This window comes from Alternaria novae-zelandiae (assembly GCF_023758075.1).
Source record: "Alternaria novae-zelandiae strain BMP 2774 chromosome Unknown scaffold_13, whole genome shotgun sequence".
NCBI classification, from domain to species: Eukaryota; Fungi; Ascomycota; class Dothideomycetes; order Pleosporales; family Pleosporaceae; genus Alternaria; species Alternaria novae-zelandiae.
This window is the reverse complement of record NW_026056973.1, coordinates 523,934-539,006: the sequence shown is the minus strand read 5'-3', so window position 1 is coordinate 539,006 and position 15,073 is coordinate 523,934. Positions and strand designations below refer to the sequence as shown.

The window sequence follows — 15,073 nt, the reverse complement described above, 5'->3', positions numbered from 1 at the left end:
TTTGAGGTAGAATGGTTTGATGGAGTATTTCAGAATTAACGAATATATATACACATAAGGGTGGATAAAGAAGTGGGGTACATAGAGATTGTAGTGGAATAGGTAAACAAGCAAACGCGAGCTCGATCCGCTCTCACCTTCACTTTCACTGCGAGGTTACACAGGAAAGACGCGTCACCATGAGCCCAGGAATGAAGATTTTGCGCCCTCACCGTCACCGCTGTATGCGGCAAACGGTTTTGGTGGTCTCATATCGTCGTTGCCTTGACTGTCTTTGCGACCTACAACGCGACACCACCACTGCAACCACCACACCACGGTTGTCTCTGCAGCCTACATTGCAACACCACCTCCACACGAACACAATACAAAAGCCTACGTACTCCTCAACATGGCTCAGTGCACCGCAACGCCCATCCAGCAGGCTCTACGTAGTATCCTGCTGGCCGATATAGCAATAAGCAAGGCGAAGGGAGCAGATGAGTGGATAGAGGCAGTATGTCTACATTCATGAGTGAAAGCGATAATATTTAACATAAATGTAGTACACCGATTGGCATGAGGCTAGTCAGTGGAGGGAGGAGATTGCCTCTGGAAAGAAGGCGGAGAAGAGGCTTTGGGAGCGGAAGCGAATGCGCGCTGAAGATTTCTTTCACCTCGACACTTATGAATCGGAGCCGAAACCGCGAAATGAGCGATTTGCGCTTCAGCAGGAAAAGAAGGAGGTTATAAAGACACTCCAAGAACATGTCGCGGCGCGAACTTCTGCCGGCGATATCGACATCGGCCCCCTCCCACGAGCGCCGCCCGGTACGGGCAATAGTACCGATAGGTCACTCCGAATGCGATTGGCCATGAAAGAAGAACGTCTGGTCAGGGAGAAGAAGAAGGAAATGTCTTAAAACTCTGAATTTGGCTTCCACCATTCACGCATGTATTGTACTATAGAAAGGCCGCCGAAGCCACCGCAAATATGCATGAAATCCTCCAATCACATCAACCAGAACTACTTAATCGAACCTGTGAGGCATCTCCGGAGTGCCGTTACCACCATACATAGCTTCCTGCTCAGCCTGCTCCTTGGCCTGGAGGTACTGCCACCTCACACGAGCAGCCTTGAGCTCCGCCTCGGCAACTTCCAACTCAGCCTGCATCTTTTGGACAGCAAGAGGCTGACCAGATGTATCCACGGTATCTACAGTCTCGACAGGGTACATGCGCGCATCTTGGGGACCTGGAGAGACGGAGAAGGCGGGAGTCCGGTGGGTAAGGAGGGACTGGGTACCGGGAGAGCTAGTGTAGTCTTCGTCGTCTTCGGTTACGATGGTTCTAGCGCGGCGAGTAGCGATTCCGCGACCACTGGGAGTGGTGCTGGTGCGAACAGAGCGCTCACGCTTCTTGGCCCGCTTGTCGTGACGCTCGAAGCCACCATCCTCGGCACGGCGGAGACGGTTAGGAGCACCTACTCAATGTCAATAACATGATTCGACGTTCGAAGTTTCAAAGTCGTCGCTGATGTATCTGTTGAACGACTTCCAGGTATGACAGAGGGATTGACTTACGTTTGCGGCGCTTCTCTAGAACGCGTGCTTCGTAGATCTCGTGATTACCACGACGCCTCTTAGCGCCTTTGGGTTGATCTGGCTCGACAAGCTCTTCGAAGTAAGAGTCATCGGAAGATTCTTCAGAGGACTCCGGGATGACGACCTGGTTCTTGCGCTCTGGGTGCTCGTACTCATCCTTGATGTCTCTGATATCGGCCAGACGAGCCCAGGGATGCTTGGGCTCATGAAGAGCGACCTTGGCACGCAGATCAGCTTGGAACCGAGCTAGGTCTCCATTCGTGAGACGAGAAATAGACATCAGGTCTTTGAGGAACTGTACACCCCAGTTGCGAGGGTCGTTCTCGGTCTCGTCCTTGATATGGTCGCGGCGCTCGCAATCCCAGGCGCGCATGCGAATGTCCTCGGGGATGATGTCCAGGCTGTCGGCGAGACCGAAGGAAGCTGCCAGGGCGGGCAGAAGACAGTTCACAAGGTCCTTGGTGTCATCGTTGAGTGTTTCGAATCGGCCCATGGTGATAGCTGGTCCGTTTGGACAGTGGAATTGAAGAGCTTGAGCTTGATGAACAAACTGCTGTCGGAGCGTTGAGGCAGTTATCTGAGCCGTAGATATTAGCAAGAGGTTTTGCGTCAAGTCTAGATTGGAAGGCTGGAGCAAGAGGATCGCCTCAGTAGATCAAAGTCGCGTCGCACTGAAGGACGAGGTGTCTGCGCCGAACAAATCGCACGAACTTACCTTGAGTCGGCGCGAGGAATCGCTTTGATCGCGCCAAATACTACTGAAGTTGTAGCGGCGAGTAGGTGGTAGAGGATCAGTGTTGGAAATCAGATATCGCTACCTATATATTATCGCATGCGCTAGCAGAACGGCCCGTTGCCTGCTGCGAATCTTGAGTCTTAGCAAGATCGTCCAATGACAAGTAAGTGGGGTATATATCCCGAGATGTGGTCTCGTGCGCCTGATGTGACGTGTTCGTAGAACTGAGAAGTGAAAGATTTGAGACACCACTGGGTACCCTCAGTGCTGTCGGTAAGGAAGGTAGACAGCCGAGTTGTTACTCTTTGGAAAGCGATCATGTAAGTATTAAAGAGAGCAAAGCTATATATACGAAGAGAACGAGGGTGATGAGTTATATACTTGAGCAACAATTGGTTCAAGAAAGGTAGTGAGAGAAATGACAGCCTTGACCGTATCAGAAGTTCTTGCTTGACCGCCTGGGTAATAGCGATACGTCCTCTGAAATGAATCCTACATATTTGCTTGATGAGATGTCTTGTCGGGACAGGAGGGATGCGCATCGTATCTTTCAAGAAGAGTACGTGCACGAATGACGCAAGGATTGTTCATGGTCTTGGAAGAGAATGTTGTAAACAAATGACGAGATTTATCCGTAGTGATCAGAACAACTAGCTCGAAGATAACTGCTAGTGGACGCAAAATCGATGAAATCTTGATGTTCGAAGATGATGTTTCGTGGAAGCAGCGCTGACAAGCTTCGCGACATCATTTGGCATCCGCGCTAAAGTCGCGCTTCAGCCTTCCGCATGCGCCTTCCCTGCACGTTACCAACCTCCCGTCCCTTCTCCAACTTGGACCACACAACATTCAGTGCAACAAGCGCATGAAAAGAGATGGCCATGAAAAGGGAGCGCTCACCATCTCCAAAACCCACAACAGAAATATATCTCTCGTCAGCAATACAAGAGCAGACATCAACATTCAAAGCCGCGTTCTCTCCTAACCTATCCGCCAAAGCCTTGCAAACACTCCCCGAATTCCGGACTGCCACCCACAAAATCGCAGCATGGAGGAAACCATCACGGCAAAAGTCTTTGATGCCAGAATCCCGCACTTTGTATGATCTTGGCCACGATGATGACGGCGAAAAGTGGGCCGGAGGACGACTCAGCAATGTACTACGAGACACGCAGACCGAGGGCGTTGTAGTAGTTGCGCGCTGGTACGGCGGGCAAAATATCGGTCCCATACGTTTCACGCATATTGAAAACAGCGCCAAGGAAGCGATTTGGAAGTGGAAAGTCGCCGATACGGAGATCAAGAAAGAGCAGGCTACCAAGAAGCAAAGAGTCGACGAAGAAGCTAAGCGGGAAGAGCTGGTTAAGAACCTACAGGAAAGGGATTACAACATCTTTGCGCTGAGGAAGTTGTTGAGTCAGAAGAAGGCGCAGTTGCAGGACGAGGAGCCTGCGCCGCCGACGCCGCAGAAGATGCAGGATTATGGGAAGATGACTATGGATGCGCTGACGAGGGTGGACAAAGCAAGGGATGCTACGATTGCGTTCATTTTGAAGCAAATCGATAAGATCGATGAGGAGCTTAAGCTTGTGGAAGCGTTGGAGGACGGCACGCAGGGGGCGGAAGAGGAGGGCAAGGCTGGAGAGGAAAAGCCTTCGACGCCAAAGTGATGCGATACCCATTGCTTTCCTCGGATGCCATCAATTTCTCGATGAAACGGTCTATCGAATGACATCCTGATTACGCCAGATCGGCGAAAGTGTGGAAGAAGCATTCAGGGTTACATCAAAGTTCCATCTGACTCTTCAGGAATGGTCTCTGGAACCACTGGAACCAACAACAGCTTCCGATGGCGTGTTCACTAAGACGGACCTCTAGCCGTTTCCAACGCCATGAAGAACATGGGAAATTGCAAATTACAACGCTGGCTTTGTGTCTGCTATGAAAGTGGTTCAAGATATGGCTACAAGACTGGTCGGTCCAGCGCTAGTAGATGCGGTGGTGACTAAAGAGTGCGGAGCAGCAGAGATACCGATCAGGTAGAAACTCTGTACAAGTGGTTGCGGGTTTGTAGGATACATATTCTCTCTTCTGATATAGTACACGTCTCTAGATGCACATAACGCATACAATGTACATCCAATATACACAAGCGCCTTCGGCTTCTCCAATCGGTTCTAATGCATGAACTGTTCATCAGTACAGCGCCCAATACCCTCCTACACCAATCCAGTCTTGCACCCTAGTGACTGATATTCCACCTCCCCTTCTTCAACCTCCTCATAATCATCTTCCGCCCCTTCTTCGTCCTAATCCTGCTCAAAAACCCATGTCTCCTCTTGCGCACCAGATGGCTCGGGTTGTACGTATCACGCGGACCGCACCGAATCTGCATGCTGCCCAGACCAGGATGTGACGAGATTTTGGAGGCGAGGTCCAGCGTCTCGGAGCTTGAGGGGACCAGAGAGGTGGTGCCCGCGGGCGGGAGGGCGTTTGTGCGGGGCAGCATGGGGCGTCGGGGGGTGAGGAGCGATATTTGGCGGGTGGACGAGGGTGTGGATAGTCTGGAGGATGGGTTAGAGGGGTGGAGAAGGGGCTTGGAGGAAGGATAGGTACGAGTGTGGTGGTGCTATGCGTGGTCGGAGGAGTGTGGATGCGCTGGTTGAAGGGCGCGCAACGACCCGTAGGCACCGGAAGGCGTTCATGATGTGTATTTCGACGGTAATTGCCTCCTCTTCGCCCGTTGTATCGTCTTCGTGGCGGCGTGGTCCCGATTTGTCGATGCGAGCGTGCAGTCTGGCATGCCCGTCGCGAAGTCCGCAGAGCTAACACATTCCTTGTCGTCTGTGCGCAAAAAGTTGGCCGTCGTCCCAAAATCCTAGCCAACAACTCCACCATTTCCACGATAGCAACTACCCACCCAACCCTCTATTTCGCGCCCAAACACTGCCAAAATGATGCTCGAGGCCCCTCCTCCCCGCCGCCACATCTCCGGCGCGCCCATCTCTCTCGACGCTGCGTCGGCCATCCTCGAAAAGTACCTCTCGAACTCGGAAACGTACCCGCATCTCCACCCCGATGCGACTATCACACCAGAAGGCGTCGCATTCAATGCGCAAGGCGGCGCTATGGGCAACCCAATCATGCACCACTTGCGCCGTGTAGCAGCGGGTATGCGCGGCGAGTACCAAGAACCAGAACGAGCGCTAGACGAGGAAGACGACCTACAAAACGCAACCACGGATGTCACTGTCAAGACTGGTCGCAAGGGCGGCCTCAAGAAGTCCAGCCAGTTTGCAGCGGTCGCCGAGGGAGAATGGCAGGACCTGGCTGAGTACCAGGCCGAGCAGGGAGATATTGAAATTGGAGAGATTGGCGACAGGACGAATGTTGTGCAGGAGGGTGGTGAAGAGCCTCAGGTACAGTCTACCAAAGGCAAAGACAAGAAGCGGACGAATGCGCAGGTGGAGGAGCAGGAGCCCGCGGATGGCGCCATAGACAAGGAAGCCAGGAAGAGGGCGAAGAAAGAACGAGACCAGCAAAGGAAGAAGGAAAAGGCTGCAAAGGGCAAGTCAAAAGAGTAAAGGTGTCAGATCTCACGATTTGCAAAAGATACATGGTGGGAACGACTTTGACGGACGCCTCGGCCATTGCATTTGGGCTGTATTCTACGAACTTTTCGTCGCACTTGCGACCCTGCGCGGTCAAGTTCCCATGACCTTTTATACCCGATATTGTACAAAATCCGATCGAGATGCACGCCTAGAGTTCCCGATCCGCTGCCTTGATAGGCTTCTCCTCGTCCGCCGCCTTGTCCTCCGAGACCTTCTTGTCGCCAGTCCAGTTCATAGCCTTGAGGCGCTCCGTCAGGATGGGGTGGGAGTGGTGGAAGCTGGAATAGAACCAGTCGGCATCCATGCTTGACAGGTTCTGGATCTGGAGCTTGATCAATGAGGCACCGAGTTCGCGCGCATATCCGAGCTTGACGGCGAAGGCATCTGGGTGTGGTTAGCATTGGCTGAGGCATGGATTGGGACCAGGATACATACCGGCTTCGTACTCCATGCTGCGAGTCCAGATGTTGAGGAGGAGCTTGATGATGGAGTCCGTGGGCGACAGGATCTCGTTGAAGAGCATGAAGCCAACAATTGTCGGCTGCTCCCTGTGGAAACCAAAGTCGGCGTAGAGCGAGCGGTTGTCAATGAAGACGGAGAACAAGGCGAACATGTAGAATAGATGCGCCTGGCTAATGAAAAGAAGTCGCGAAGTGTGGTTCATCTTCCAGTGTCCAAGTTCGTGTGCCAGGACAGCCTCGACTTCCTTCTCCGTGCTCTTCTCCAGCAGTGTGTCGTAGATGACAATCTTCTTCTTGCCGATCCAGGGTAGTCCAGTGAAGTATGCGTTGCTGTGGGCGCTGCGCTTGCTGCCGTCGATGACCTGTAGTTCCGAGAGCGGGAAGTTGAGCTTAGACGCAAGCGCCTCGACAGACTCCTTGAGCTTGCCGGGCTTGAGCGGCTCCAGCTTGTTGAACATGGGCACAATGAGGATCGGGTAGATGGTCATGCCAGTGATCTGGATAACCAGCATGAACATCCACAGGTAGTAGAAGAAACCCTGGCCTGTCTTCTTGATGATGGCCAAGAAGGCGCTTCCAATGGGAATACCGAAGGCAATAGCGAGAGCCTGGCCCTTGATCATGTCCGTGAGCCAGAGCTTGACCGTCATCTTGTTGAAGCCAAACTTCTCCTCCAGCACGAAGCTGTGGTAGTAGGAGAAGCCGAGGCCGGTGATCAGATCGATCCACCCCAACATGTACATGAACAAGAGCGACTGGGGAATTTCACCAGAGAAGCGGACGGGCGCATAGCGAGCGACGACGGTGCCGGCGGCGGCCCAGACGAGCGGGTATACGTTGAAGTAGAGGACGGCGAGGGATTTGACCTGGTTGAAGAGAGCGGAGAAGAAGCTGAACTTGGCTTTGGCGCGGCCATATTCCTGCCATTAAGTCAGCGCTGGTAAGCATGGCGGGGTTGCTGCAATTGTGCGCGTACCTGGGATTTATCGAAGGTCTCCCTTTCAATTTCCTTATCAAGAGCCTTGGGGACGGTGGTGCGTTGGAGGACACGGTACTGGCGGAAGAGAAGCCAGTTCTCCAGGGCGAACTCTGCGAGCGAGAAGCCGACAACGAGGCGCTTCCATGGAAATAGCGGCCGGTCGAGCCAGCGGCCCAGGCGCTGCATCATGTCAGTCATGGTAGCCTCAGTTTATTTGTGTGCGCACTAACCTGAAGGATTGCCTGGATCATGGCGGTGGTGGTGAATGTTGGTTGCAGCCAGACGCGCGAGGACAGATCAATCTTCAATGTTCCGCGTCAGCACTCCAGGGCTAGCGCCAGGCAGGGTTCAGCCACAGTACGTCACAGGGCTAGGTATTGTTCTTCTCTTTCATCCTATCTTTCTCTGCGCGCCCTCTCCTGGAACAAATCTATACCCCTTCTAGTCTTTCTTTCTATGATTTCGTGCCACCACGATACGCTATATCACTTGGCGACTGTCACGGATGCATCCCAAGATGATGCGCCTTCACGCGCGCGCGTTTGCTCGACACGTTACTCTACAAGATAATGCCACCTTAGCTCTGGCCTTGCTGTTTACGCCAGCAGGACCAAAATAACATGTGTGAACTACGCTCGATCAACGGGTCCGGACAGAGGAATGGATTCTACATCTATGACTTCAGTCATTCATCACTGTCAGGGAGATTGCAAAAGTAGACATTCGAGGTGAGCCCCAACGCGGTTGCCCTCGCAGCTGCGCGGTGAGAGGAAGGCGCAAGGCGTGACTGAACGCAATTTCGTTACACTCTGAGCGAGCACCTAAGCAAGCAACTGAACATCTAGACCTTCACTGCAACCAAATCCAGTCTCGTCCCCGCACCCACACTAACTCCACGCGCGACTACCACGGTTCCGAACAGAGCTCGGTATGAAGCGTCAGAGCAGCATCTTCCGCGCCAAGCGACTGTCGAAGGCCTTTACATCGACACTGACCAGCGTCTTCGAAAAGGCCGATTCGAGAAAAGGCACCACGACAACAGCACATCATCTCCTCTCGCCGATAGCCGAACGACACTCAAAGGACAGCTCTAGGCCAGGAAGCGTACAGGAAGATTTCGACTCCGCGATCCCTGCGGAAGCGCCCACCGAGTATTATATAATACAGGAGAACAAGTATCCTGCTCTGCGGGCCTTGCGGAGCGATGTAGAGATCGGGGACGGAATATGGAGATGCTGTCACTGTCGTCATGAGAACGTCGTTACGCACTATAAAGGCGCGTTTCCTTTCAAACATCTGGTATGCAGTCGCTGCAACGAGATACTGTGTTCTCAGTGTCACTCATCCGAGATTCTATCACCTCTACCGTACGGCATGATCCAAGCACCACGGCCACGCCTCGATCGCGAAGTTCGTTATTTCCACATTTGCACTACCTGCGGATTGAGTCATCGCGCCGAGATGGAAGGTACGACCCTAGACTTTTACGGTGTCAAGTGTGCGGCTTGCGGAAGCACTTCATACGGTGACTGGCCACGCTACCATATCGGTAACAACGAGCCGTATAGGAGGGATCCGGATGCGAGCTTTGTCAAACTCATCGATGCAAGAGCTGATGATGCGACGAGGCTTACTTTTTGGTGGATCATTGCGAACGAGGATGGGCCATCATCGGGACTGAGTTGCAGAAATCCAGGATGATGTTCACGACTGGCTGGATATCATTGGAGGAGGCGATAATCCCATCACGTCAATGGCTGCCTTCTTGAGCTTCGATCTGAACCATTGCCATACGGATAAGACAGCGATACGTTGAGAGACATGCAAGTGATGTTTACTCTACCTACTGATACTGTCTCAAGTAAGTCGTCTTACTGTCACTATCTCATATCTCATTGTGTACTTATAGAGAGTACTGATCCATCACATTTCCCGGTACTTCGTTATATATGTCAAATCCATCGTCTATATACTTACAGTGATGCGCAGCCGACCATAGTAATGATAGAGTGTAGCAGCAGCACAACTATTTCTTTGTTACATTGTTTCTTCCATGGCCGGGCATGCAGCCTACCAACAACCCGAATATTTACTCGCTTTCACAACAGCCCAAGATACAATGGGATTGAACCATTTCACAACGATTTCCATGCGGAGACTCTCATTAGAGAGAGTCGCAAAGGCTGTCAAAGCCGTCAACCCTTTCAGGCTCTCGAAGCGAAGCCCACATAGACATCTCAACAGGGATGTCCACTTCCAATACGACCGTACCGCAGATGGTGTCTGGGCCCCTAGCTGTGGCCACGACATGAAACTGTACCATTTCGCGGGACCACATCCTTTCAAGTATGTTAAATGTCATTGCGAACGCATACTGTGTCTCGATGATCGTACCTCCGAGATCTTGACTCCGATACCTTCACTAGAGTCGGAGGTTTACGAGGAGCGTTTCGAAGGCCAGAGAAGATCAAAGGAGAGCAGATACTGCCAATTATGTCGAGCATGCGGTCTCACACATCGTGGTAAAATCAGCAAAAGTCGCATTGAGTTTCCAACAATGCCATGCGTCTGCGGCCAGATCTCTAGCGAAGAGCCAATGTACTTCTATATTGGCGATAACGCTGCGTATCAGAACGATGCCGATGCCGTCACGGTAGATGTCCGCCTCACGCAAAGACTGGATGCATCCCAACGGTGTAAGAGCAACAGGATTCCTCTCGCCGATTGGATTCCTTCCTCCCCTGGTGAGATTGAGAAGTTTCGTCTTGTACTCGATAAAGGAGGACCAACTCACGTCCGAGACGTTTCAAAGCCGGAGACCAAGCGTAATAAACGCCCCAAGCGACGAGCAGGTGGATCTGAAGCTTATGTGTTGAAGCCAGATCCAGATTGGGATGTTCGCGTCGAGGTCTCGTGGTTTCCAGATTGAGCGGACGGAACGCGTGATGCTAGATCCGTGCATCCACTTTCTCGTCCACAGTCATCCTGCTATCGAGCAGCGTCTACTAATATACCTGTCGCTCACATCTTCTCAATGTTTCATATTTGCAAGAAAGAAGACGTAATTTATAGCTCTACACTGCGCGCCGGCCAGCATATCTAATATTCGTATATACACAGCTCCCTTGTACACCGGCAACACAGACCTCAGAGTCAGCAGAGACCCGATGCATGACTGCATCCAGCAAGATCACTAGACACTGTGAAACACATGGCAAACAACGTCTATTGAAGGCTCGACTGGATCTATATAACCTCATCCGCCACTCCCATCCTAACCTCACAAAAGAGTCTAGAAATATCAAGCAGTAGGAACAGACGGAAGAAAGATGACGAACCGCGAGCGATCCAAATCGTTGGGAGAAGGCGCATTCAAGATAGTGCGCAAACAACGGGGTTGGACAGGCGAGATTTACCATGACATTGTCCCGAAGTCCCCTGACAAGCCTTACGAGCCTGTAGCTGGCTGGCGGAGACACAAGGAAGATGGCGTGTGGCTATGTTGTAAGGGCCACGCTGATAACGAAAACCTTGTAACACATCGTCAAGGCGCGTTCCCGTTCAATCGTCTGGAATGCACGCAGTGCGATCACATCTTCTGCCCGGAATGTTCCAGCTCGGCGGTCCTTAAACGAGTTCAATCATCACAACTGAATGCGTTTCAGGAACCCTCTTCAGCGACCGCTGGATTGGTCCCCTACTGTCGATTATGCCGCGCGTGCGGGAGGACGCAGCGGGGTGTCTTGAAGAAGGGTCGTCTCGAATTTGCTATTTCTTGTCCGTGCGGTAAGGCTACCGTATACGACGATGAACGCATAGACTTCTTCATCGGCTCGAATGAGAAGTACCAAGAGGATAAGGAAGGTGTCACTGTACAGTTGAGAATCGATCATCGCCTTGGCGCTCACCAACGTGTGAAAAGGGAACGGCGTGTAGAGTTTGATGAGAAGACTTCGCAGGGCCCTGTCCAGCCGCCAAAAGTCACCGTATCTAAAGAGACCCGCAAGGCACCTGATCAAGCGATGGACGCAGGCCCGCGTCAATCCACGAGAAAGGATGTACCGAAAAGGTCTCGTGGTGGACCTCAACTGACGGTGAATACCAAAGAGTGGCATAAACATCAGCCATGGCCTGAGGATACGAGGTTTAAAACACTGCCGGAGGGCGGGTTCGTCCTGGACGCAGATCTTGAGCACGCTGGTCTATCGCCATCAAGTATTGCCTGTAATTCGGAGACGTCTTTACTGCGGTAAGATGACTCGTATACCCTGCGCCCTGGTTCTCATATGCCCCCATCACTGTCAAGCATTCGCTGCAGCCCGGATCACTCAGTAGAGCGTTACAATGGCTTGTACATCTGGCGCCCTGGTTCGGCAGCCTAGTGTCTCTTTCGGCGAAATGCTTACTGTTCAGTCTTAGGACAGTACTCATGTCAGACCTGTCTCTCTCCATCATAAAATCTAATGCGAATGATCTGAGCGAATGATCTGATCTCACTAAACCTTCGAGTGCTCGTTGTGAACCTGGGTTTCGTTTGTTGTGCTATCTGATAATGAAGTGTCGTCATATTTCTCGTTGTTTGTAGTCAGAGATTTCCGTCGCCATGGTGAAGGCAGAGGCAACAACGAGGCAAAGTCGCGCCGTAACCACCACCTCAGCTACCACTACCACCTGCACAGAAATCAATTATCATGTCTAAGATACCGCGACAATTGTTGCTGCCCGGAGGCAAGCGGGTGATCGACGAACGATATGCCGAGCATCGACACCGCTTGATCGGTATGCTGAGAGAGTACCTGGCCGGCTTGAGAGCGAGCCCAGTATCCTCACCCGGGTTCCGCATCCATCGCGCCTCCCGCATGCTTCAGGGTTAGTTGGCCGTCACGAATAGCTCTTAAGATATCTTGCTAACTTATCACTAGTATGTAGCTCCCTTGCTATGCTTTGCCAACGCGGTGCTAAGACATCTTACTATTCGTGCTAACAGCTTAATAGCAGATCTTCTACGTCTACCGCGAAGTTACATGGAGCCGGTTCTGCGCCAAAATCTCCCTTCCAACATTCTACGACGGCCTCACCATCATCACAGACGATCCAAAGAAGCTCGGACGGAAGAACGGCTGGTTTGCAGACTTTCCTCAGCAGTACTTCGTTGGCAATCCTGAGGCCAAGAGCAAGGTGCTGGTGATTTCGCCGTGTCACGACATTGGCGTTCTGAAGAAGCTCATTGAGCAGCTGTTCGCAGGTAAGACCCAGGGATCATTTAGATCAGACGGAGAACGTTAATCAGTGGACAACCAGGCCTCGACGTAGACATCGACGAAGTCAAAGTCCGCCTCAAGACTCCCAAGGAAAAATCCATCACAGCTACGGACGAGCCTTTCGATTTCGAAAACGCAACCCCTACTGTGTACATCCACTGGTGCATGCGCGTCACCCACCGACCCACGGGAAAACAGACGTCGCTCGATATCTCCGGCGTGCAGTATGGAATGATTCAGGGCGACATGCCATGGCAGCCACACACCGATATCTTCGTCGACGAGGTCCAGGCCATCAAACCGCTGGGTACACTTGCGAAGTACGCAGATGAAGTGTCACAAACCAAGGGCACGGAAGGATTGCGATTCGAAGTTGCGGCCAGTGCAATGAAGGCATGGCACGAGACTGTCGATGCGGCGATGGAGCGCAAAGGGTTGACATGGGCGGACGTACTAGGCAAGGAAGAAGAAGCCTTCCAGCGACATACGAAGAAGATCTTGAGCGTGGGCACAAAGGCTATGCAGAAGTATGCTGCAGAGACGAAGCTGACGAAGAAGAGGCTGAAGGCGGAGAGGTATGAGCAGAGGCATGAAGATTGGTTGATGGGAGAGCTCAAGGAGCTGGAGAAGCTGTATTTGGAATAAAGTACGGAGTGCGCTTCTGAGCTCTGTGGGTTGGCGTGACCTGGGGTTGCACGAGCCCGGGGATCACATCGCAGCATGCCAGTAGATGGTGGCATTGCGACTGATAGCTCGACCAAAGTTCATGACTACTGCGGTTAGCAAACAAATACTACCCTCCTTATGATGTCTGTGTGTTGAAAGCGTTCCAGGTCCAGAGGAAGGGAAACTGTGTTCACACGCACAATCACATGGTATGCATGACTCGCGCGTGTGACGTACGGTTCCGGACCGGCTGCGCCACACTCCGGGTGGCAAACCACCCTCCCCTTAAGACATACCTCCAGTCTCCACACTCTCCACCTCCAGCACTCAAACCATACACCTACATACACATACACATACACCCTCAGAACGCAAACATGGACGAAGACCTCATCGCATTCGGCATCGTAATGCTGCTCTTCCTCTCCTTCCCCTTCCTCACGGTCCTCAGCATCACCGGCTGCGTCGCCTACTCGCGCACCAAGACCTGGGACAAAGCGCGCAATCAGCGTGCAGTCAGCCTCGAGTCCTCCAACGGAGAAACCAACCGCTTAGTCTCTGACGAGGCCGACGAAGAGTCCGACTTCTACGACACCGACGATGAGGAGGAGCACACCAAGGCCAAGGCGGAAGAGGAGGCCGACAAGTACCTTACCTTCAACCAGAAGTTCCGCAAGGAGTTTAAGAAGGTCTGGTCGGGCAAGGGCAAGGGCGACATCCTGAAGCAGAAGGAGCGCGAGGAGCGCAGGAAGCTGGCCAAGGCGGTGGCAAGGGAGATGGACCGCAGGGAGAGGAGGAAGGCGAGGGCTGCTGCCAAGGCACAGTCTGAAGACTTGCCGGCATACACGAAGGCGTAGTAAGACTACGTCGGTCCGATCTTCTCACGGAGCAGCAAGAAATGCTGTGATGCGATGATGGAGACGGACACCTTTCTCTCTTGGCCCTTAAATTGATACCCCAAATTAAACACATTACCTCAGCATTTCTTCCACGACAGATTTAGTATCTGGCCGAACCCAGCATCCACCGAACTTCCCTGCACGTAACCGTTTTTGTTCGACGTACCCGAATCCACCGTCGCAGAGAGACTAATCTGAATTCTCGCATCCTTCTTCTGGCACACCGACGCCTCTGTATCTGATATCTCACCGTCCTTATGCAAAAGGAAGTCTTCTTCGAATGGCCCTGTTACAATCTTATGGATGTTGCCCTATCCTTCAAGTCAGTACCTCTAACAACACTCTCAGCCGCCATAATCACTCACCTTGCCCTTCATATCCACCCCATTCACATCAATCCACTTCCAACGGCTAACTAAACTAGCCTCAACACCCTTCTCAATATACACATAGCCTCGGAAATCGGCCGAGCTAACATCGAACGCCCACCCCGGCGAGTTCATGCCTATGTTCACTCTGCAGAAGGCGCGTGTCTTTGCAGTCCCTGCTTTTGGCCCGTCGGAAGCGGCGAAGTTGTCGAAGATTATGGTCAAGGCGGAGTTGTCGGAGGCGAGCATGACGCTGGCGTCGCCGGGCCTGCATCCACTTCCATCGAGGTCAATGTCCAGGCTTGTTAGGGAGACGGCGCCTTTGGGTGGAAGGGCAGCTGCGGTGAGTGTGATGAAGAGAGTGAGTAAGAATGAGAGCATGAGTGACGGCATGGTGTGTTGAGACTACAAAGAGGAAGACATTAGGCTAGAAACTTGCACGTCTTATGCTCTTCTTCAACCATCCTTTTCCTGCCTAGTAGACCAAATACCGCCTTTTCTTGCCG

General features: G+C 52.4%; 7 protein-coding genes across 7 annotated transcripts; 5 read left to right on the top strand and 2 right to left on the bottom strand.

Annotated features, from left to right (window-relative positions):
- Positions 1 to 391: 391 nt before the first annotated feature.
- On the top strand, positions 392 to 902 carry J4E88_006690 (uncharacterized protein; the record flags this gene model as incomplete). The annotated part of the gene is made up of 2 exons (XM_049400313.1): positions 392 to 496; positions 546 to 902. The coding sequence occupies 2 exons, from the start codon at positions 392 to 394 to the stop codon at positions 900 to 902; spliced, it is 462 nt and encodes a 153-aa protein (XP_049253932.1).
- A 108-nt stretch (positions 903 to 1,010) lies between these two features.
- On the bottom strand, positions 1,011 to 2,076 carry J4E88_006689 (uncharacterized protein; the record flags this gene model as incomplete). The annotated part of the gene is made up of 2 exons (XM_049400312.1): positions 1,011 to 1,462; positions 1,563 to 2,076. 2 exons carry the CDS (start codon positions 2,074 to 2,076, stop codon positions 1,011 to 1,013), a joined length of 966 nt encoding a protein of 321 aa, XP_049253931.1.
- Positions 2,077 to 3,194: 1,118 nt separating this feature from the next.
- J4E88_006688 (uncharacterized protein) lies at positions 3,195 to 3,989 on the top strand (the record flags this gene model as incomplete). Its single annotated transcript, XM_049400311.1, has 1 exon — positions 3,195 to 3,989. The coding sequence occupies one exon, from the start codon at positions 3,195 to 3,197 to the stop codon at positions 3,987 to 3,989; it is 795 nt and encodes a 264-aa protein (XP_049253930.1).
- A 1,284-nt stretch (positions 3,990 to 5,273) lies between these two features.
- On the top strand, positions 5,274 to 5,903 carry J4E88_006687 (uncharacterized protein; the record flags this gene model as incomplete). The annotated part of the gene is made up of 1 exon (XM_049400310.1): positions 5,274 to 5,903. One exon carries the CDS (start codon positions 5,274 to 5,276, stop codon positions 5,901 to 5,903), a length of 630 nt encoding a protein of 209 aa, XP_049253929.1.
- Positions 5,904 to 6,081: 178 nt separating this feature from the next.
- On the bottom strand, positions 6,082 to 7,624 carry J4E88_006686 (uncharacterized protein; the record flags this gene model as incomplete). Its single annotated transcript, XM_049400309.1, has 4 exons — positions 6,082 to 6,317; positions 6,369 to 7,314; positions 7,371 to 7,553; positions 7,604 to 7,624. The coding sequence occupies 4 exons, from the start codon at positions 7,622 to 7,624 to the stop codon at positions 6,082 to 6,084; spliced, it is 1,386 nt and encodes a 461-aa protein (XP_049253928.1).
- A 4,440-nt stretch (positions 7,625 to 12,064) lies between these two features.
- J4E88_006685 (uncharacterized protein) lies at positions 12,065 to 13,279 on the top strand (the record flags this gene model as incomplete). Its single annotated transcript, XM_049400308.1, has 3 exons — positions 12,065 to 12,193; positions 12,369 to 12,618; positions 12,675 to 13,279. The coding sequence occupies 3 exons, from the start codon at positions 12,065 to 12,067 to the stop codon at positions 13,277 to 13,279; spliced, it is 984 nt and encodes a 327-aa protein (XP_049253927.1).
- A 162-nt stretch (positions 13,280 to 13,441) lies between these two features.
- On the top strand, positions 13,442 to 14,157 carry J4E88_006684 (uncharacterized protein; the record flags this gene model as incomplete). Its single annotated transcript, XM_049400307.1, has 2 exons — positions 13,442 to 13,447; positions 13,669 to 14,157. The coding sequence occupies 2 exons, from the start codon at positions 13,442 to 13,444 to the stop codon at positions 14,155 to 14,157; spliced, it is 495 nt and encodes a 164-aa protein (XP_049253926.1).
- Between the last annotated feature and the right edge of the window lie 916 nt (positions 14,158 to 15,073).